The sequence below is a fragment of the Centruroides vittatus genome, unplaced genomic scaffold, assembly GCF_030686945.1.
Source record: "Centruroides vittatus isolate TY-2023 unplaced genomic scaffold, ASM3068694v2 contig_817, whole genome shotgun sequence".
Taxonomy (NCBI): Eukaryota; Metazoa; Arthropoda; class Arachnida; order Scorpiones; family Buthidae; genus Centruroides; species Centruroides vittatus.
Genome location: NW_027122532.1, coordinates 1,708,088 through 1,732,760, shown reverse-complemented (window position 1 = coordinate 1,732,760; position 24,673 = coordinate 1,708,088). Strand labels below are relative to the sequence as shown.

The 24,673-nt window shown below is 33.4% G+C and overlaps 1 protein-coding gene across 1 annotated transcript in view; it reads right to left on the bottom strand.

The window, feature by feature from the left end:
- Positions 1 to 2,730: 2,730 nt before the first annotated feature.
- The window catches only part of LOC136982255 (ankyrin repeat domain-containing protein 50-like), a 35,116-nt gene continuing 13,173 nt past the window's right edge, over positions 2,731 to 24,673 (bottom strand). Inside the window, exons 2-5 of the mRNA XM_067278721.1 lie at positions 17,035 to 18,727; positions 15,294 to 15,415; positions 11,369 to 12,280; positions 2,731 to 5,231 (exon numbers count right to left, since the gene is read on the bottom strand). Coding sequence (XP_067134822.1) covers positions 3,963 to 5,231; positions 11,369 to 12,280; positions 15,294 to 15,415; positions 17,035 to 18,673 — 3,942 coding nt within the window. The 5' untranslated portion in view covers positions 18,674 to 18,727 and the 3' untranslated portion in view covers positions 2,731 to 3,962. The remainder of the gene's footprint in view (positions 5,232 to 11,368; positions 12,281 to 15,293; positions 15,416 to 17,034; positions 18,728 to 24,673) is intronic.

Here is a 24,673-nt window from a genome sequence, read left to right as displayed (position 1 = left end):
TATCTTGGATGATCATCTAATATAATTTATGTCGTAGCAGTTGTTCTTGACGTGCAATTGTTTTTCAAACTACGAAACAAATGTCACGTCATAAAATATGGCGATGAAATGACGGTGCAAATGAGTCATTCGAATATCGTTACGAGCAACGATACAAGTAATCATTAATAATTTATATGAAAAAAGTATGATTTACATTTCAATTTGGAACTCAAGAATGACAGTGGTGACTTTTTTTTACGTTATTTGAGTGTTAAATAACGTTACAATTGTTTTTTATACACTAATCAATACAATAAATACGGTAACGTACCTCGTGACTTATTCAGTAAATTTGTAAAATTATACTCTTTAATCATAATAAACACTTTGAAGATTAACTTAATTTAATTTAAATCACTTAATTTTGCCTTTAAAATTATTTATTTATCAGATATTGGCCTATATCCAGTAGTTTACCCTGGACTGTTTGTGCTTTCGCATGGATAACGCTAAAGATATAAAATTTTGTAAGGGCCACGCTGTTAGATCCAGATATTTGAAGATCGATAGAGCAAACAACTCGACTTTCGATAGTCCTTTGATGAGAAACTACAGAAAGGAGTGTACAGAACGTTACAGCAATCTATAGTTGTAGTGCCTCATATGATGAATTTCTGTTGTACTGTGACAAATCACCCATTTTCCTCCTAGTCACTGGCAGATTTACAGTTATTGTGGCCCTAAGCTATATGACATGTTCTTCTTCCTTCGTCAAATAATAATACTGTAATAATAATAATGTTAAAAAGCGCGAGGCCTTACATTGTAGCTTCGTAACACGAGGCTCTTGCCTGCTCCAGTAGATTATTTTCTGGAATTTTAGAAAATATAGAAAGAAGTGCTCAGAAAGTTGGTTTGATGAGTACGGCAATGCTATACATTAGATCTGCAAAGGGGCGCTTCCCGGGAGGATTTTCTATGTATAACTGGCTCCTATTTTGATGAAAGACACCAAAATACCCGGAAAATTTCACGCGAATCCGTTGTGTGCCCAAATGATTTTGTTGCTTCTCATAATGAATTTCTTTTGTACGATGACAAATTACCCGTTTTTTTCTAAGTCGGTGCCAAATTTATACTTGCTGTAGCTTAAGCTAGAAGATATTCTGTCAAATAATAATAAATTTAGATGAGTGAGGCCCTAATTCGCTTACGTGTAAATCCGTTCCTCCATCAAGTTATAATTTATTAGCGTAGGCAGTAACTGGGGCGTTTTGGTTTTGCTTGTTTTATTTTCTATTAAATGCCTGAGAAATTATTTATTAAAAAAATTAATAAATTCCACCCGATTTATTCTAGAATTCTCGGTTATAATCAACCAAACTGGAACAGATAACGGCTACTGCAGGGTGACAAAAATGTCAACGTTATCGAAACGTGGCGTTGCTATGGGGAGACTAAACCAAAACTTCAAACTATTCTCACCTGCTTTAACAAAAATAGGAAAATTTTTACTATTTTAGTATCATTATTGTAATCTCTGCTGGTTTATATGGTTTTCGGTCGATTTTTAACTTGAAGCATCGATTAAAACTACCTGTTTTCTACCTGTTCCACTTAATTACTGATACGTGAAGAGGATGGAAACTTACTGCATGCAGTCTGAATGACAAAAATAAATAATCGTGCTTATTTATTTCCTAATTATTAATGATATTCCAAAATTTATAATCTAATTATGATGTACGATCACACGATTTTTAGCATATAATTAATATTATTTTTGACACTCAGACTATGATATAATATAGATTTTATTTAACACCATCTGCTCACTTATGAGATTAACAAGAATGGTGTTAAAAGAATCCTAAGGATTTCTAATGCCATTATACCAAGAATAATGGCTGTAGGAATTTACTAAATTACTAACACAATGGATCTTTCTGAGAACCATTAATTTCGTCTTCCATAGTCTAGTAGTTTTGCTTTTAACATTATGAGTAATTCTTTTTGATATGGGAACCACTCCTGAGAATATTTTCCTGGTTCTCACTGAAGAAACACTCATTACGGCTCCGAGGACATTCGAGAGGACAGAATTCTCATGGTTCTCACCGAGGAAACATTCTTCACACAGCTCTTATGAATGCCTTCTTGGCATTCATGAGTGCCATAATGAAGGACCAAAGTGGAAGGAGGATGGGTGGGAAATGGCAACGCGATCTACCAAAGGACTTTTATAGGAAAATGGTCCTATTTAGATGTTAGACACTAGAAGAAAATTGGAAAACTCCACGTTTCTAGTCCGTCGGTGAGGACCAACTAGTAGCGCTCAGTGGTGTTATGCACTTTTGCGTGAGAGACTTTTGGATGATTGACCATAAATGAAAGTATCAATTTGAATTTTTCGTTCTTCTTCACGAATTTTAATATTAAATTTTAAATAATTAAATTTCATTAAAATCTTAATTTCAATATTAAAATATGGCCTAAACGATGACGAATTACCTAAGCAACAAACTAAGATATTATTCGTCGTCTATCAAAATGACACAATAAATCTTCTGTGACGTAAAGATTACATAAAGATACGTCATAGAAATTAATTCCTCATGTTATTAATTAATCCAAGCTTATTTAATTATTCGAGTAATTCGAGAAGTGTGGAAATTTTTTGGGAAGAATTGTTTTTTCGGTCGTCACTCTCCATATTGATATTTTTTTTACACGGATACATGAAAAGAGTAACAGTAACAACTCATCTATTTAATAAGCTTAAATCCTACAAAAATGTTACAGATTTTTCTTAATTTTTTGCCATTCTTCATATGAAGACATCACTGTTTCTATTATCAAATGGACAGCGAAGTGCATGAAATCAGTTACACAAAACTTCCGTTTCAGCGAATGAGGTGCCATTCGAGTGCATTTGTTTCCCCCCTTTTTTTATAAAATTACAAAGGAAAAACTCCACAAAAATTAATTTCAAATGAGATTGGAAGTTTACTGTGAAATTCTTCTTTTTACAAAATAGAAATTTAGGACATTTTCTATATAATGTTACCAATTTTGCATTTTATAACATAAGATTTTTTTTATTTTATCTTTTTGATGAAAGCTCCCTTATCTGAACCTTTACATAGTTACAACGTAGCTCTAACTACAATGCAATACAATGCAATATACTCCATATACAATGCAAGATACAGATTTCAATTCCATATCCATTGTTGCATTGAGTCTCTGTATTTTGCCATTTTACAGAAGCGTAGAAATTTCAAACATTCTTCAACTTAAAAAAATTTATATATAATTTGTATAAAAATTATTAGAATAAGTTATAAATAATTATATATTTTTTCCTCCATTCTTGAAACTTATTTCAGAACGAAACGAAACTTGGTTTCAAAATAGCGGACTATGCGAGAAGCGTAATTAACACGTTTGTTCCGTTTCAAAAATGGCGGCTTTCTTTCAACTCTGCATTATGCAGCAAATAAATACAATAAAAATAAAATACGTTAAATGTAACATATAATTTGTTTATTTTTTGTTTTTTTTCGGTGTTTGAAGAACGTGAAACGTGTAAACATCACTCTACAGTAAGGCAATCTTTCAGCGAATTTGATTATAAATCTACAGAGGAAAGAGGAGGAGGAAGTTATCATCCTACCGGAACTGACCATCTCTAGAAAACAGTACTAGAGCAGAGACATTTGGAATCACTCTTTTGGCATAATCACAACGTTGAATTCTATCTACTGCGAATAAAAGTTACGATCGATTACAGATGATACAAAACATTGCACTTTGTACATCACATATTTTCTTTTATTTTATTTGTTATTTTTTGTGTGGGTATTTGTTTTTGCTGTTTCGTCCCGGTCAACGATTTGATTGCCAGCAACGCACATAATAGATTTTCTGACGCAAACGTTCCCCCTACTAAGGGTTGGCAGGATTGTCAACAGCTATCGTTACAAAGGTGTCTCTTTCTTTAAAGGTAGCGAATTGGTCGACAGGCAGTCTTCGTAAGCCGGTGTCAGATTAGAATTCCTCACCTGCTGAGCTGAGCCGTTGCTTCTGTGTTTAGACTGAATGCTAACGTGTTGACCACCTTTGTAATTAGGATTCGTGACGATGCCATTTCTTCTAAATCTTGGTTCCGCAGGTGGCCTGGGGGTGTTGGAATCTGGATGAGGCCTGCTGTTTGTCACGTGGCTCCGGTTGGGTACCTGCGACGTCGGAATCTTACCTATCACGATAGGAACGTGTGTAGAATATGGTGGGCCCTGAGGACTAGTCAGAAGTACTGGAGACAAACGCTGAATTTCGGAAACTGGAGATTGCGGGGGGCGGGGACCGGGGCTGACTGGTTCGCTAAGAGGTGATAAGATTCTGCTCACTCGATTTCTGGTTCTGGTACACTGTTGTAGCTGTTGAGTAAAGGTGACGGGAGTTCCAGCAGTTCTTAATTCGGTTCCTTGATGCGACGATTTGGTGGATGTTGTCAAGTTGCTAGAGGATTTAGACGAGGATTGATTAGAAACAAAAGATCTTCTTTTTCCAGCAGATTCGGGAGAACTCGGTGGCGAGCGAGCAAAACTCGGTTGGTATAAAATAGCACTACACGGTTTAGTCTCTGTTGTCGATGCTGCTGACGTAAGAGACGTAGCGCTAGCACTGGCAGGACAAGGTCTCTGCCCTGCTGGAGATTTCATCTGCATCGTGTATTCTTCTAACAGTTTGATAACTTGATTATGACCACCCTTCAACGCAACCCTTAGAGGATTTCTTCCGAAATGATCAGCATGTCCCGGATCGGCTCCATACTCTAGAAGGACCCTAACCACTTCTTCGTGTCCTTCCTGAGCCGCTATGCACAGTGCCGTAGCGCCCTGATTGCACGTGTGGTCGACATTTCCCTGTCTTTCCAATAGAAGGCGCACAATTCGAGCGTGTCCTTGCCACGCAGCCGATTGCAGAGCAGTCCTTTGATCGTTATCGACAGCATTAACATTGGCCCCATGAGACAACAACAAATCTACCATTTCGTAATGTCCCTGCCACGCAGATACGTGAAGAGGGGTCCTTCCTTCCCAGTCTCTAGCTTCGACGTTTGCTCCAGCAGTAAGAAGAAAATCAGTCATTTCCAGCCTATTCTCTAATGCCAAGATGTACAGCGTGGATCTTCCATCCGCATCCTTATAATTGATATCAGCTCCACGTGTCATTAGTAAGTGAACCTAGAACAAAAATAAAAAATAAAAAAAAAATCGTATCAGCATCCAGGCAATGTAAATGTTAAAAATTACAATGTTTAATAGCGTATACGTCAGAAAAATCACAAAGAGTAAGGGGGGCAAAAGATCCATTTTCTCACTCCACTCTGGACTTTTGCCTTTTTAAGTTCTTTCAACTTTTGGCCGTCTGCCCGAGATGCCAATGTTTTTGGAACTTTTCCAGTTATGCTAATATTGCAAATGGTTAGCAGACAACTTGTTCGTTGATTCATATTCAGTCAATAACAGAGATGAATTTAATACCGGAAACTGTGTAAAGTTCAAAGTGAGAGAAACAAACGTTAGCTTTCTTTCTGTTTAGCAAGTTGAAGTAACAGCTGCTGCAGTCACTCCCAACCCAGCACTAATTGGGAGCACTTCTCAAGCTAGCAAAGAAAGGAAAACTTCAGCCACTTATATATATGTATATATAAAAACACACAATAATAATTTCTCTGTTTCCACTAAAAATATGAAGGGGAAGTTTCTAAAATAAAGTTAAAATGCAGAACGTGATCTGAAGCATGTGCAGCAATAAATGCAGTGTAAATTTCAAGGAAACGTTTTTATTCTGTAAAATAATAACAGTTTCTAGAAATTACCATTTAGAATTTAAAAAAAATGTACTTTTATTGCATTTTCTATTTTAATAACTTTATCATTTTGGTCTAGATAAAAAAATCTGTCATTTTCTATTTTCTTTTTTAAAACATTTATGATTTGTTATTCTAGAAAATGTCATTTGCTATTTCGAAAAAGATATGTTAATTTATATTTTAATAAATACATGTCATTTACGGTTCTAGAATACGTCTAGAATTGTAAAATACAAAATATCTAGAATACTTTATATTTAAATTTATTAAATGATAAAAATAATTTACTAAATTTTTAGTAAATGGCATATTTTAGAAATTGCCATTTATAATAAAAATTAATTTCTAGAATATTTTAACTTATTAAGCGCATAAAAAATAATTATATAAATTAAATTTCAGTAAATTTACGTAAAAACTTTGAATTTTTTTTCAATTTTACGCATTAATCATAATCATCATCAAAGGAGCTTTGGATATTAATCAGAATCGTAAATCATTAATAAAAAAGAAAAATGTAATTTAGTTACAGAATGGCGAACCATTTACAATTTTCTACTTAAACTGGATTTATTATACACTACAGAATTTTTATAATCGTGTAATTTTCTACTGCTATCGATTTTAAACAGTTGGAGATTGCAATTCTCACTTATTATCGAAAAGATAAGACAATTCACTTTACTAACTAAAATGCTATTAATAGCAATATGAGGTCTTTCGTTTTATTGCGGCTGTCATTATTTTTGGGTTAGCGACCTACATTTAACGATTTTTCTCTTAGTTTTAATCATGATGAAACGAATATTTTTCAATTATCCGTATTGGTTCACTTCCCGTATTTTACACCATCGTTTTGTTGGTTTTTCACTTACTAAGGAATTTTTCAAAAGTTGGCATCAAGCCATTTAATCTTCATAGATGCTTCCCCCTTCCACCATATTGTTCTCAAATGGAAATTTATTGACTGTAATCTGGTTTTTATTATTTCCCCTCTTTTACAATAGAACATATTATCCTTCTAGAAAAGGCGTTTAACTTAGAACCGTTCGTCCATGTTGGATTCTTTCTATAGAAAAATTTTTATTAAAAAGGACTAGACTTTCTTTTTAAGAAAACAAGAAGAATGATCATACAAAAATGCGATTTTATTAAATAAAATACGTCATTTTATATTCTAGAAAATGTCATTTTCTGCTTTAAAAAAATTGTACTTTTCTATGAAAATATTATTATTATTTTTTTAAAAAAATTAATATAAATTTTAATTTTAAATAGAAAAATATTATATATTTATATATTTCTGGAAAATATCATTGAGATTAAATGATGGTTCTGTAATACATGACTAACAAGATGATATATATAGGCCTATATTGAAGAAAAATAAAAAATTTAATGGAATTTTCTAAAATAGAAAAATAAGGATTATTATAGAAAAGCGCAATTTTGATAAAAATAAAAATTCCCTAGAAGAAAAATAAAATTGCATTTAAAGAAGCATAATTTTAAATACAAATAAAATATTTCTGGAGCAGAAAATGATAGCATTTTCGTAGAAAAAGTAATAATTTTAAATAGAAAAATGAAAAATTTCTAGAATATTATATATTTTTTTCACTTTAAAACTATGCTTTTCTACGAAATATCATCGTTCCCTATTCTAGAAATAGCGTTTATCCATTTAAAATCAAAGCTTTTTCTATGAAAATACCGTGATTTTCTGCTCTAAATTTTTTACTCTCTCTACAATTGGGCATTTCTATTTAAGATTATGCACTTTTTAAATACAATTCTCCCTTTTTTTCCTTGATTTTTTTACTTTCTTCAAAACTATCCTTCCTTTCCATTCTAGAAAATTTATAATTTACACTCCATTTAAACTTCTACCTCTCTCCAGAACGTACCCAAACTTTATTAAAACTCTAATTTATTTTTAAAAAAGTAAGAAAATAAACGCGAAAAAAGGCAGGAAAAAATACAGGAATTAAAAATGTTTAGAGACCATCAATAACTGATAGAACATCAACACATCCATCATAATAGCAATTAATCGTTTCACGACGGATGATTAATTATTAAAATAGTTTAGAAATGACAGTTAAATGTAGAAAATTCTTCTACAAATTTTTATTAGTTAATAATTTACTAGAATATGCAATAAAAGATCATAGAATCTGAGATGTTGATAGTTAGCAGTGATATTTTGCAAGAGCTAATTCATGAATAAGTGAATGGAGAGAAATTATGATAAGCTGAATGCTCGAATGACTCCGCTGATTGATGACAAGGAATTTATTATTAATTATATATAGAAATTATATTATTAATATAACAACCGTATAAAGAATGGACGGAGGAAAGGAAATTATGCCAATAAGTAAAATTATATTCAAAATTATGCATTAAAATTGTAATTCTTTGTACATATCTGAAGAGAAATTCGCGCTGATATGATGCATTTTTACTGTAAACATTGGAAAAAAGTTTTATTTTCTATACGAGAAATTTATTCTTTTTTTTCTTTTTTTTTAATACAAAAATATGTCATTTTCTATTCTAGAAAAAATACGTTACAAGATGTGTTATAATTCAAAATCCCGATGTACTCGGTTACGATGTACAGGTACGTTTCACGTTACAAGATTGCAACCGACTTTTTTTATTTAAATTTAATATTTTAATTAATAAATTTTTAAGTTTTTCTTACAAAAAAAGTGTTTTATTGCTTCCTTGATGTACTTTAACTTATTAGATGCCGCCATTTTGCATTAACGTGACCCATACTAGAAGCATTATCTTTAGTTCGAGAGTTGGTTCATTTATTTTATTATTATTTTATTTTACTCTATTTTAGAGTTTCTCACACCCAAAAATCGATCGTGAGTGAGGGGAAAAAATTACAAAAAACTTATTAATCCTTTCATTAAAAGATAAAGCACGGGATCAACACGAGTGACGATGACTAAACACGTTCTTATTAAGAACTATCAAATCAATAGCATCGATTTTTATTCGCGTTTTCGCAAAAATTAATAAGTTAATTATATTCTTAAAACCTTTCAAAATATTTTAAAAAGTGTGAAATTTTGTCTTTCAGCAGTGGAGTAGCAAAACTTTTTGAAGTTTCGATATTGGTTTCCCGATACAAAACACGTGGTCGAAGAGATAGAGCAAGGCCCTTGAGATGATGGAGACGGCCCTCGAGAGATAATTAGATTGTTAATAATTATCTAATAGCCTAAATTAGCTAATTAATTCTTCAAAAAAATTCGTCAAGATCTTGAAGACTAGAAAACTTTACAGCCCGAAATCGTTTCGGTATCTACAAGGAATTACTGTACAGGAGCTGGCATATTGATCGAGGCAACTCTACTATAAATATTGTTTTATAAACAAATAAAATTTTCCAGATAAAAAGTTCTGTTGTTCTCGAAGAGCAGACTCCTTGTAGACTCTTCCGCCACAGTGCATAATAGAAAACAAGTCGACTCGGATATCCTTTTCGGTTGTGTAATAATCCTAAATTCGTAGCACTTCAATGGAGTGACTGCGAGAAAATGGCGAACGGTGAGTAGATTTTTCTTAAAAGTTAAACGAAAACAAAACAGTTTCTTAAGAAAATTCGAGTGGATAAAGATTTTTCTGGAGTTATTTTCCCATCCAAATTGACCATAACCGGATCCAATTTGTAAGCCACTGAAGAGCCACGCAATTCACCATTCCGCGTGTCCATCCATCCGGAAATGTTTCATCACGCTAGAAGTACCCAAGCAAAGGAAACGAAGGAAGAAGAAGCATTTCCATCCGTTTCGAGATCTGATTGAAAGATATTCAATTTCGACTACGTAACGAGATGGAGAGATTCGCCATTAAAGGAGCTAAACAGAAATGTGACCATCAATAAAACAAGTTAAAGGTAAAAGCGTGGCGAACAATCGTTACACACCAAACAACCGATTCGCGTGCATCGGCCACGTAATTACGATGCCAGTCGTTGGGTGGTTGGGAAATGAGACTAAACAATTGATTACTATTGGACAGAAACACCGACACGTGAGATGCAACGTCATAAAAGGCTGACTAGTCGTACCGGATAATGTTGCAACTTAATTTACGATCGTCCCCTTTGGAAGGCTGCAAACTACTCGACTTCTATAATTACACAGAACTTTCTACGCTCTAATTATTATTCGGCATCATCTTTAAAAGCCAACAAAAATCGATTCGTGTAAAATAAAAAAATATTCTCTACAGAATATTAAACCTTATTTTATTATTTTTATTCTTCTACAATAATAATTAATTTAAGGTTGGAACAAAATTAGTCTACGCCATTTTTTTGTTTTGTTTGTTTTTGGTGTTTGTGTGTTAAGTAGCGCCATCTTGCGTGTAAAACATAACTAGCTTTAGAAACGGAGAAAAACTTAGATTATTGATTCGCCAAAAATGACTATTTTTAGAGGATCGATATTTAACAAGAATATAAAATAAATAATTTATAATTCTTTCATTTTTTTCCGCTAAAAATAGCGCTTTAAGCTGGCAACACTTAAATTATATTACAGCAAGACGATAATGAAATTACCTTGAATAAACTAACGTCGATGGAAAGGTAAGAAATTATTATTTTAACAAAATATTAATAAATTAAAAAGAGAAATAATATAAATAACAAGAATTCAATTAAAAAACAACACAATTCGATACTTTCGACATCCAATAGATAAAAATATCAACTTAAATCGATCGTAATAAGAAATTTGAATTTTAAATCCACGTGATTTTTTTTCAGCCAATAAAAAACAATTACGATTTTTTTAAAAAAATAAGTCCATTAAAATGTATTTAGATTAATTACGATGGGAAAAAATTTAACTAAACACATTAAGACAGTTCCGATCAATACAAACTCCAAAAATAACTGAAAATAACATTTTTAAAAAATTTATAAATTTTTAAAACTTTTTAATAAATGTAAGAATTTACAATAATGACGCTAATTGCCAATTTAAAAGCAATTGTTTCTTCTAATTAATCAATATAAATTTTACAGATTATCTAATTCAGTTAATCTTTGCTACATAAACTTTAATGAATATTGAAAATTACGTAATTACTTCTCGTTATGACGTAACCGGCTTCGTATTTGAAATTGAACAATTTTCTCGTGATCAAAATTCCACGTGTATGCGAGGAAGGAAGGAACGATATCACTTTATTGTTTAAATGGAACTGAAACAATTGATACAAGCGAGTAGAATTCTTCCAAGTGTGAAATCGCATAATTTGGGTCACATGCTAAATTAACGAGTTGTTCCTCGACACTAATCATCATCCTAATTTCGCCTAATTAGAACAATGGCAAAGAAGCGCAACCTTATTGTAATTAAAGGTAGTGTAATTACTTTGTTGACAGTTTTCTTTGCGCCATCGAAACTAATTTTGTACGTTTGAAGATCCTCTATCAACTTAAGAGAATAATACACCGTTATAATTACTTACCGTGTCCTTATGTCCTTCTAAAGCTGCCACCCTCAGAGCCGTCTTCCCATCGTGGGATCGATGATCGATCATCGTTCTATTGACGTCTAACAGTTTAGCAACTAGAGACGTGTGTCCTTCCTGTGCGGCTAGTATCAGAGCGATTCTTCCGTCATTATCTACTTCTGCCACTCTAGCTCCAGCTTCGATCAGCAGCTCGCAAACGTCGGCGTGGCCTTCGAAGGCTGCGTAATGCAAAGGAGTCCAACCTTCGTTATCTCTGTGCATCTCGTCTAGACCCCTATCTAATAATTGGCGAACCACTTCCGTATCACCGTGAGCCGCTGCTATCGAAAGCACCGTTCTTCCTTCGGCATCTATGGTATCCACTGCAGCACCCCAGAACAGGAGAAGATTTACCACTTCCGGATGACCCATAGAGGCGGCAGCAAAGAGAGGGGTTCTTCTACTGTTATCCGTGTGATCTACATCCGCGTCGCCTTCTAATAATAGCTCACAGACGTCGCTGTGCCCTTCGAAGGCAGCTACCAACAGAGGAGTCATCCCGTCCTTATCTCGATGATCCACTTCAGCCCCTCGTTCCAGCAGTAAGCTAACAACACCCGCGTGACCTTCGGAAGCGGGAACGCACAGGGATGCAACGGACAAGGCGGTGCGACCGTCAGAATCTGCATGATTCACTTCGGCTCCGTGAACTAACAGATGTTCCACGATCTCCGTATGCCCCATGTAAGCCGCCGCTATCAGTGCTGTTCTACCTTCGTTGTCCGTTTTATTGACGCAAGCCCCGTGTTCCAATAACTTAATGACCACTTCTTCGTGACCTCCCCAGGCGGCTGCTCTTAGTGCGGTCCTTTGATCGGCATCAGCAAGATCAACTTGAGCACCGTGTTCTAATAACTTGATCACCACCTGAAAATAAACAATAATATACAATTAAATATCGGAATAATCTTGTCTCGTGCGTAATTATTGTTTCGTTATGGGTCTACGTGAAATATACAAACTGGCATGGCACTTCGTGTCTTAAACTGAATTCCCCCTTTGCAACAGCTATAATAATCAGTAAACACGAGAAAAATTCTTCCATAAAGAGTATATTGCTCTTTTGAAACTATTACAGGAGGAATTTTAATTGATAAACAAGTTTCGACATGTTTCAACACGATTTAACTTAGTTTTTAATATGGTGATGTCGGCTGCAACTGCTCCATTCGTCGTAACTAAAAAAATGCTCATTAAATAATAATGATTTTGATACGAAAACATCATTATAATCGTGTGATGAGACTTTATTGATTTTTAAAACGATCCAATACCGGAAACGGAAGTTATTAACATTGTCACTTTCTGGTGTCGCTTTAAGTCGCGTCGCGTTGACGATTTTCTGTTATATATATATATATAAAATATTTCACAAATATTTTCAACTTTTAAAATTACTTTAAATAGATTTTATCTTCATTCTGTGATATAAAAATCAATATTTATTTGCATTAGTCTCATTACATCAATATCAAATCCCATTTACGCTCAGAGTCATTACTAAACAATGTGGAGAATGGTATACGGTGAGAGCAGCAGAACTTACTTTTTACTGAAATAAAAATAAAAATTCTTTTCTTAACAAACGAAATACAGAAGATCGATAATAGCATCTTCATCGTCTTATAGTAGTAATAGAATAATTCTATTAAGTTCCGTTCTCTTATTATTTATCACGGATACAAATTAAAATAGAGAAATTCCACGCAATCTCCCCCTCATTATGATTATGAGACAGTCGACCAAGTTATATTTAAAGGATCGAGTTTCGAGTGAAAACAGATTTACAGTCGAGTTATAAAGCAGGAGACACGCAACGTCTCCATCACATCTGGGACCTTAGTAAATGCATAGCAGATGCTCTACAACGGTCGATAGAGCAAGACGTTGCCAGAATAATCCAACGCGACTAATCGACGATGGAAAATAGTAGAAGAAACAATCCTTTCCTGGAAATTTAATTAATAAAATAGCTTTGAACAAAGAGGGGAAGAGAGGAAAAAAAGAAGAAAAATCTCATCCCAGAGTGCTGATAAACTCAAAAAAAAAAAAAAAAAAAAAAAAAATGCTGAAATTACATTCTCAAGAAGGAAATTGAGCGTTGTTGGTGCAGATGTATACGCTTGTTTTTGTTTGAATCACTTCCTAATTTATCGTACACAGAAATAAAATGATATATAAATATATTTAATGATAAAATATGAATTAAACATGTAAAATCTTGAGTTTACCTTGTCCTAGTTTTGGCCAGTAACACAAGTTTTTGGACAACTCAACGTCTACTTTGCATTGTTAGACCTTAATAAATATATCATTCGAGTTATAATTTTTCTTAATCGAGGATGTAGGTATATATAAATATTTTCGCTTAATTCTAGATAAAATTACTCAGTATGTGGGTTATGTACTGTATTTTTGTGATTTATACGATAATAAATGAGGGAAAATAATTAATCATCACTACTTGTGCGTTGAAAGAATGTATACCGGTTCAACGAATCTTGTTAGTTTAAGAGATGCGAGAGCGGATCAGCTGATGGATGACCTTTGCCCTTTATCATCACGTGAAAATCTCGCGCGCGGGCCGGTTTTTCTACTTCATCTAAGTGCCGGTGATGTCATCGATCACGTGCTGATATCGCTACATACGTTTTTTAATGGTAAAACACGACGTGTTTAATAAAAATTGAAATTTACTTCGGTGAAATTATTAATTTTTCAAAAATAATTTGTTATTGAGCCTTGGTTTTCAGAAAATTACGGATTAATTAGAGTACGGAATTGAATACATTCCCTATTCCTACGAGGTTTCCATATTGGTTTGGTCGCTTTGTATCGCCTAAATAATAAATATAATGTAACAATTTTCTTATTTTATCAGTCGAGAATTCTAATTTTAAAGAATCAAACACCTTTACATTTCAACTGCACTGGAGAGAATTTTAAAATTCAGCCGCGATGCGACGCGAAACAACATTAAGCGTGCCTGGCATCGAAACTATAAACAATAAAAGTGATTTACAACTATTATCGCATTCAGACGATTAAAAAGACAAATTTTTCAAGAAGTTGAGCGATCAAATTCATTTAGAATAGGAAAAAAAACCTTGTTGAATTATTCTCTACGTCTCGAGAATTGGCAAGTAAACATATTGCTGCAAGTATTTTGAAGACAGGAAAGTAGGACAAGAGGAGTTTACTCGAAAATAATGGAGTAAAAGCTTAGTTGGGACTTATTTATTTTGTCTGACAAGTCGGAGGGAAAGACTCAAAAAAATTGCATCACGTTTCAACAATAATCATAGAGTAAATGGGCTCCTCGACAAAGTCGTCAGAGGAGTCAAACGACGACCACAAGTAATAAAAACACATTATGTCTTCTTTTCCCTTTTTATATATAAAACTAAGAAAAAAAAAAAAAACTATGTTTATGTAGTGCAGTTCATTTCATTCTCTTAGAAGTGGTAGTTTGACTTTTATCAATCGTTCCTAACGTGCAAACATTACTCTAGAGTTTTATTTATCTTACTTATGGCCATTCCCCTTCCTCTGATGTGATTATTAGTTCGGTTGGACAAATAAATTGAAAGCTAAGAATTCCATTAGGAGCCAGCGATCAAATATTAGAAAAGTTTTGAATTACTACAAAGCGATTCACCTTTATTGGGCTCATAATTTAGCCATTTTCTTAACTCGGCTCGTCATTGAATGTCACGATGGACCACGGTAGTAGTTTCTCTGGTCTCCCGAGTGTTTCAAATTTGATCAGTTATGTCATTTATAAAATATAAGTTACGTTACCGTTCAACGAATCGTAACACGCGCGTGTTGTATGCCAAATTACTTATGTAAATACATAATTAAATTGCGTAGTACTTACTTCTGTATGTCCTGCCCAAGCGGATGCCCTTAATGGTGTCCATCCGTCGTTATCTGCGTGATCTGGATTGGATCCGTTCTGTAGTAGGATTTCGACTAATTTTGCGTGTCCTTGTCTTGCAGCTGAAATCGTAAAAATTAAAATGAATAATGCTTAAATTTATATCAGGCATATTCAAGAATGCTTTGAATAATTTGGATGCCATCAAACCAATTTATGCTCGTAGCTAAATAGTTATACACTTGCGACTGAATTTCGAATCCGTTTCAGGATAGATGTATCTATAAAAAAATCAATGCCTCTAAATATATTGTGGGTTTGTTACTAAGTCAGAGTACGAAACTTTATGCACCTATTTGCGTATGCACATAGATTCAAATACACGAATTCAGACTAATTACTGATTCTGTGGATCTGAGCTTGCATTTAATAGGTGTCTGGGTGTATAAATGTATATGCATTCGTAGACACCTTTCAGATTGGTATGCATATGCGCGCACTTGTCTACTTATCATTTACCCTTTCGTATTTATATATGAATATTTAAATATGTATGTGTTATTTGAGAATGCATTAATGTCACCTTTGTGTATGTGATAAAACTTTCATACGTTCACCCCGAGTTATTTCATCAATAACTCTTACACAATTTAAACCCATTTCGGCGTAAGCGCACCAGTTTAACTTCTTTCATCATCACTTGACGTAAATTGTTGCCGGATGTTCGATTTCATTTCCGAAAAGAAGAAAAATGTAACAGTTCCATTAAAACTTTTCAGTTAAAAAAACGAAAAACTTTGGCTCAAATCCAAAGGTATCATCCTTGACTTTCTCTTTACATTCTATTTATTACACTTCTTTCAAATATGTCTGACGCTTCTTCACGTTTTAAAGATTTCTAGTATCGGTTGTATAACGTAATATTTGTTATATAAAACTCGGTACGACAAAAATAAATTTGAAAATTTGTCACTTTCCTTTCACCAAAATTGTAATGAATTTGTTTGCTTACAAAACGTTGACAAATGCCAACATTTTTTATATCAAATACAGTAAAAAACTGTACGGTGAGAACGACCCAATCTGTTCTTCACGAGTGACAAATGACCCGAAAAAAAGACGAACAAATAGTGAATATAAAACTACAAACCGAAAAACGTATTTAGAATATTCAGTTTACTTTTTAAAGTATTTTTCTACAAACTGTCGATAATAATAATGTAAAAGCTTTTTAAATACTTAATTGAAGTTAGACTCCACCACCAGAGGGCTAAGCATTAGAGAGCAAAAGATTCGACCACCAGAGGGCTAATGTGCTGGAGATGGATAATTATTGAATTTTTGCGTGATGGCGATCACATATGAAATTTTAATTAACGTTAACGGATACGTCGATAATAAAACAGAGTTTAAAAATTATTTTTACATTTTTACCGATATTTTCCAGCAAAAATTTCGAGAATTTATTTAAAATCTGAGTCATAAAGTAGCATTATAAAGAACCAATTAAAATATATGAATTTGAATTTTGTAATTGGCCCTCTAGTGACAGAATCAAACTTTATTTAAGAATTATGTTTTATATGAAATATTTTTACTTAAAAATAAAAAAGGCAATAATTTATATTTATGAAAAGCATCAGTTCGTAAACACTTTTCCATTTTTTTACGATCGAAAGATTTCTCTCGTAAAGTCAACATACAAAATGCCATTTTAAGAGCTTTTAAAGGTAACACTTACCTAAATTTAGAGCCGTTTGCCCGTTTTTATCTACAGCCTCCAGATGCGCTCCTCGAGCGAGTAGCCGTTCCGTCAACTGCTCATCGCCATCGTAAGTAGCCATGTGTAACAATGTCCTTTGGTTGGCATCAGTTTGGTTAACAGCTCCTCCAGATTCTAAAAGAGCCTCCAGTGGATCTTCGGTAACTCTACTGGTATCTTCTATTTCTTGTTCCGCTACCAGAGGGACTTGTGCCCCAGCATCGGCGAGCAGTTTAACAATGCGCTGTTCTCTAAGCGTTTTGCTACCCAAGAATATGTTATCCGTACTCGCCCCCGAAATCACCAACCATAGAGGAAGATGAAAAGGTTGCAGATTCGATCCCAACGGGACTTTACTCAGATGTAAAACGAAATCGTGAACTTGATCCGAATCCAATGTGGATGCTTTTAAAGTGTACCACATAGCTAACATACCGTGCCCATCGCCGGCATGACACAAGTACTTCAGGGTGCAGTGTTTGACGTCGAGTAACCATTCGGCGAAACTGTGATGAAAAAGAATTTTGGTCCCGTTTCGACCGTCGATGAGAACTTTCGAAAGGAGCGACAGACGTTTTTGAAACTCTTCCCACGTCAAATTGGTAGATTTTGTCCATACCGATTGATACAACTGCTCTACAGTAAGAGGTTTCCGAGCCGCTAAGATAACGTTAAGAAGAGGTTGAACCTTGGAAAACTGCTTCCGAACAAACAACCGTTGGCATAACCATAAATATAATCCATTTAACGTACCCGGAATTTCACGAATCTCTCTCAACATGATAAAATTTTCCGCAACTCCATCTAAAACCTTTTCTAGATATAAGAAACAACCATTGCTCTTGATGTGTAGTTGATTGAGCATCTCGGCAGTTTCCTTACTTAGATGCTGCCTCAACGCCTCTTCTTGGTCCAACCTACTAAGAATATATTGCTGGACATCACGGACAACGTGAGACTTTCGAAGATCATCTAAACTGATTTTCCGAAATCCGGTAAACATCCGAGTGACCGACTTGCTCTGTTTCCTGGCAGAACAGATTAACAAAAGCCATTGGGGGAACAGGTGATGATGGTTTGCCAACAGTTCAGCAATGGTTCTACTTGTAGTGGATTTGTCTCCAGCGACTTGAATGTAAGATTCGTCGATGGAATCCACTAAGATGAAGCACGTCTGACTCGGAGGATCTATCTCTAATAAAGGAAACAACAGACATTTTCTAAACGCCTCGTCGGGATTTTTCTCGCATTCTTCGAGTTCTAAAGCGGATTGCACTTCCTCGTCTTTTATTCTTTCGATATATTTAGAAACCAGTTCCGATTTCGATACCTGATCCACTAGATTTCGGATGAAGTTGGACAGAGATAGTGTGTCAATGTCGTGAGCTTGACAGAAATGATAAGCGAGTAGCCTTTTGCTTAGCGCTATCTGTTTCCCATGATGAACTGTCGGAGAGACGATCTCGCAGCATAGAGCACTCTTGCCACAACCTGGTCCACCCATAATCAAGGCTCCACAGGTTTTGGAAGAGGGCCTGTTCTCTAGACAATGGACTATCTTGACGAAAGCCCATTCTCGACAGTAGAAACGTTTGCCCTGGAGGAGAGATTGGGTCATACTGTTCGTCAGCGCTTCCGCCCCTTCAACTCGGCTTGGTTACAGCGCTGCATTCTGTGGGAGGAAAATTGTAATTAAACAAATATATATATACAAATATACAAATAAACGAAGCTAAATTTTACATTACTATATTATGAAATAAATACCGATTTTTAAATTTTAAGCCCGAAAGAAATGGATTGTTAATGCCACTTTAAGTACTTAAAAATTAATTTAAAATATATGCATATTTAAAGCGTATAATATATATATATGCATATTTAAAGCGTAATTAGCCAAAACAATTACGTGATGCAACGCGACGCGACGTCAAGCGCAAGGCGCAATCGGTTCCCGACAGTAGATGCCCTTATTCAGAATAATATAACTTTTTAAAAATATTTTATTTAAATTTGAAATTAAAAAACCAATAATATTCTTCATAAAGTTTTTCTTTATATATTAAAAAAATATTCAGAAAAATTTCAAATATTTGTGAAAAGTGTTTACAAAATGATTTAATGTTAAAGTACTGGAAAAACGTTAAAAACTTCTCAAATTAGTGTATTTAACGCAATAAAAAACGCTTTAAATACAGAAAAAACTTCAAAAAGTTACAAAAAATGATGGTCAGAGTGATCTAATTAAAGTAAAAATTCAACAGAGACTTGTCACTTACTCGTTGATTCACTTACCTTCTATCGATTACCTTTATACAGAGCCATACATTGTTTACAAAACGTAATAACACGAAATAAACTATAAGGATAGAACGTATCGATTTTCTAATTTGAGAAGTAAAAAACAAAAAAAAATTTGGGCAGAAAATTCATTAAACTAGTGTAACCAAAAATAAAAAAATAAAAAAACTTTCATTCGCTTTGTAATTCATCGATTTTACGATCGACCTAGCACATTTTCCTGTTCCTGCACTTTAAAAACTACATTGTTATAGCGCGTAAATTTTATGAAGCCGCCATATTGGTTAACGTCGCCAAAAACGTGTGCCGCGTTACGTCACGTATGTATTACGTAGCCTAAATTATTTAAACGAGCAGTTTTAAGTTTTATTTTTTTCGCTTTTTAATGTATTTTTAATGATATTTTTAAAAAATGAATTAGTTATTGATAGCATGCGACGCGACGCGATCTGTCGCGCGGCGATCCATCATGTCGTTCCTATACGCAGTTAAGGGAGAAAAAATGGCACAAGGTTTTGTTCTTAAAATACGAGAAAGTAATTTTGTTCAAAAGTTAATTTGTACAAGATTACTTTCTCGTATCTCGAACCAATCTTGTACTTCAGATTTCATTCCATTTGGGGAAGGAAAAACTGAGTTATTATTAATTTCTGTCCACAAAATCATTTCAGGAAAATCGTTAAAGTATCCATTCCTTATCCAAGTAGTTACATAACAAGGATTTCTTATAAAAATCATTTTTCTCTTAAATTTCCCACGTGTTTACGACAGAAGTATGTCATGTCCACTTCCAGAGATATATTATTATATATGATTAATTTCTTTCAAAGGAAATTGTCTCGCCTGCGTCGTACAGAACAACGCAAATTTACTAAGAAATTGCAATTTTTTACTAAAAATTTACTATTTTATTTTATATTTTGTATAATTTAAGTGGATTAAAACGGTTAATTTTCTTGATTTTTTGCTGTTCGTTTGACAGCTAAAATATGCGCAATACCTCAATTCTGACGTCATGTTTTAAAAAGTTTACGTCACTAAAGAGATGATATGACGTCAGAACGAAAAGGTCAAAGGTAAATTTTACGATTCTCAACCAAATTTAATATCTTTTTAATTTTTTTTCCCTCTCGCTTCTCTTAAATTATATAAATTTTTTTTTTGAAGTTTTTAAATTTAATTTTGAGAATATTTTATAAGTTATATAGGAATATATATATATAAAATACGCAGTTACATGACTATAACTCAGAAAATTAATTTCAAAGTTAGCAAAAGTTATAGCTTCTCCCTCACCTTCTACAAATAACTCAAAGGATATTTATAACACTCGTAAAGTAAAGGAAGGAAGAGAAAAAAACTATGTTAATTCTATTTATATGACCTGTTATTTCATAATTACTTCGTTTTAAAAATACAGATTTGTTATTTTAATTATTTGAACGTGTCATTTTATAACTCTTGTAACTCGACGCGTCGTGTAACGCATCGCTACCACGCGTCGGCGCGATAGGATATACGCGCCGACGCGTGATTTCAACAAGTCAAATTAACCAAGAAATTAAATGTTTATATATTATTTTAATAAAATATCATTTCTTTTCTATATTTTTAATAATTTAAGTAAATTAAAATAATGAATTTTCCTACACTTTGTTTTAAAAAGCAGATACAAAGTATCGATTCGCCATTCTAATAAGTAAACATAGACAGACATACAGACGAATAATTATAAATTACACACGCTATTTTTCTATTAAATAATAAATGCAAAAACATTATTCATATGTTAGAAACAGATATAATCAATTATATAACACTTTTATTGAGTCATTTATTTAACGCGACGCGAAGCAACGCGCACAAACTGTATATTATATTATACAAAATAAAATTTAATTCAAATTATATAAATACATATTTAACACTTAACTAATAAAACTATATATTTTAAAAGTTATAAAAGTCATCAGATTGTTAATAAGAGCTACATATCAGCGCAAAGAGATGCGACGCAACGCGCACAGGCTATATTAAATATCCCATTAAAACATTATTTACGTTAATTACTCAAAGATAAATCAATACCAACCGAGAAAACTTCCGCCATATTTTACTTTATAAAAGCTCCTTAAGGAGATCAAATATACACTCGAAATATGAGCTCAAAGACACGCGACGCGAAGCGAAGCGTCGGCGCGCGCCGAATAAAGAAAATAGGTCTTTCTACATTATAAACTACTATCGAATGATTAAAAGGTGAGATTAATTAAAGAATAATTTAACTTTTCATTTAAATTAACAAAAACATCGAAATTAAACGATATATTTAAGATTTCTGTACATAAATATTACGCTAGTTTCGTCCGCCATCTTCCGCTACTTTAATATTTATATAATTATAGAACATACATCAGAATGAAGTATTTATAAATTAAATTGTTTAATTACTCGTGTTACGAAGCTAAATGCCATAGAATCGCAACGTTACGCTAGCGTTTATTGATTTTAATTAACATTTAATCCGCTTTTGGAGTAGGTCAACACTGTTTAAAATTTCCTCAATTAAATACAGATAATGACGCTTTATTAATTGTAATTTTCGTGGAGGGGAGCATGCATTTTCGTACGAGTATTTACCAAGTTTGTTCGTGTCTAGAGCTTTTCCTCCAGCGGAACAAACACTGAAGTGCTGTTTCAGCATCTTCATCTCGTCACTCTTGTGACGTATCCCAATTAGAGAGTTGGAAGTTGACGTAATTGGAGCGAGTGCCAAGTCTAAGGATGTGCAGAAAAATCAACCCCTCTCCCTCCCTTAAGAGTGGTGCATTGTCAAAAAAAAGTAGTTATTATTGCTTTTAATTTCGATTGGGAAGAGAATGAGAGTAGTTATATTGATGTTCTCGATCTGTAATCTTCCATCTTTCCCAATTCCTGTTGCTCCTTAAGGAGCAATCTATGAGAATTCTTTATTACGCTTTTTTTTTTTTTTTTTAGTTTGAGTTCACTATAAAGAACAACAAGAACTTAAGAAAAAGATTCGAGTTTTAATTGCTCCTTCCCTACTCTTAGTGCTCCTTAAAGTAAGATTGCTTTAAGTATCTGCTTCTTATTGTTTTTGTTCGATTTTTGTAAGAAAGTAAGAAATCCTTTCATATTTTTATTATTTTTTTCCTATAAGACGAGATTGTCTTAACACGCCTTTCCTACTGCTGGTCCTCGAGGAAAGCATGTGAGGACCAATTCCTCGCTGCTTTTCTATTTTAATAAGGAACCACAAGCAAATAAAGGAAATAAGTCATCAAGTAGTCTTCCTTTCTTCTCCATCCTTGCTGTAAAGTGAGAAATTCTATATTACTCTTTTATAAAGAAAACAGATGATCTTAAAGTCTTCCCTACTTTCTCTACTCCTTTAAGGAAGACGAAGTACGATTCCAGTCTACAAGGATCAGTTCCTTACTGCTTCTTTTTTGTTTGATTTTTATATGGAACGGCAAGAGCAAATAAAGAGAAATAAGGAATTCTTCCACATTTACTCTTCTGTAAAGAAAATAAATATACTCAAGTATTAAGTAACATTTCCTTTCACTACTCTTGCTCCCATTTAAAGAAAGTAATGTTCTTATCTATGGGATCAACGATACTAATTCCTTAATGCCTTTTCCCCCTTGATTTTTTATAAGGAACAGAAAGAGCAAATAGGAAAATCAAAAAATTCTTCCTTATTTGCCCTTTCAAACTTTAATATTCTCCTTTCCTTCCCTGATCTAGCTGCTCCTTAATAACACAGGAAGGTCTTTTTTTATGAGGATTGCCTTGCTGTTTTTATTTTATTTTTATAAGGTACAGTAAGAACAAGTAAGGAATTTTTTTTTCCTTAATTACTCCTCTATACAGAAAATAAACGCGTCTAATCTTCTTAATCCCAATTCAATTACAAATTTAGCAATTACGTAAACTTATACCATAAAATAAACTGTACACGTCACCCATTAAGTTAGCCAACAGAAGGATGAAAAACCAGCGATTTTAAAGCTGGCTATTGGACGGCGGAGATGACGTCACTGGCATCAGAATCCGAGCCTGCATTACACGGCGACGTGTTAGTTCTCGTATATAACGCCATAAACGCGAGAATGGTACACGAAACTAAAACCTTTTATAATTTACAGTGACGTATATGTAGCAGAATGGTTGGTTTATCGAATCATTTATGTGCCATTAACCCCCTGATTAATAGGATAAGTTCGGCAATATTCAACGTCATAGACAATATTTACATAAATTACGTCACATAGTTCGTTTACATCGATTTTTTTTAAATTTTACTTTGTATATATATATATATATATATATTTGAAATTTTCAGGTGTACCAAAATATTCTTTAGGCAATTTTTATTGGTTCTACAGGTAGAGAAATGCAGTAGATACATTCTACCTGAAACTAAGCGTATCGATTTCTGCAGCAGATCGATGTCAACGGTGCAAAGTAGGTCATGCGTCAGTTTTCACAACACCCTGTACACGCGACTAGGCTTTCTACAATCTTCACTTGCCAACAATCTTCTTTCTTAATTATTCCCAACACGTTCCTATTGTTTTAAGCATTAAGAATCTTTAAAGTTTGCTAAAAAAAAAAAAAATACCATGAAAATCCGACGGAAATTTCTTAAGAGTGTCAGAAGATAATGGAAGGATTGAAGATCCTTGAAGATAATCATTAGTAACACGTTTCGGTTTTGTTAAGATCATTCAAAATCCTTAAATTTTACGAAAAAATTTTATATAAAATTTAGAATAAAATAATGGACAAATTCAAGATCCATGAAGATTTCAGATTATAACATGGAGCAATGAAAATCGGCATTGAAAATTAGAGATTAATTGGCAAAATCCATGGTTAGTAGAAAAACCCATGAAGTGTTGGAGTTGTAGAACTAATTAGCCGAAAACCCTATAGAAAACCAGAGCTAATTAACAAAAACCCACATATAATTAGTAGAAAACTGCAATTAACACAAAACCTCATTCAATTAACAAAGACCACTGCAGAAAGTTCAGTGTGGCCGAAAGAAAATTACATATAACAAGCCAAGAAATTCATAAAATCCTTGAAAATTAAAACTGGAAGTGAAACATTCATAAAAATATTGCACAGATTAATGTATTTTGACTCCATGTACCAAAGATTGATTCGTAATAAATGTAATAGACAGCAACAGCAAAGTGTGCCACGTACCAATTTTGGTTCAGACATCGAGGATACCTCTTCAGAATTATTAGAAATAGAAGGCAGAATGATAACCGTAGCGTGA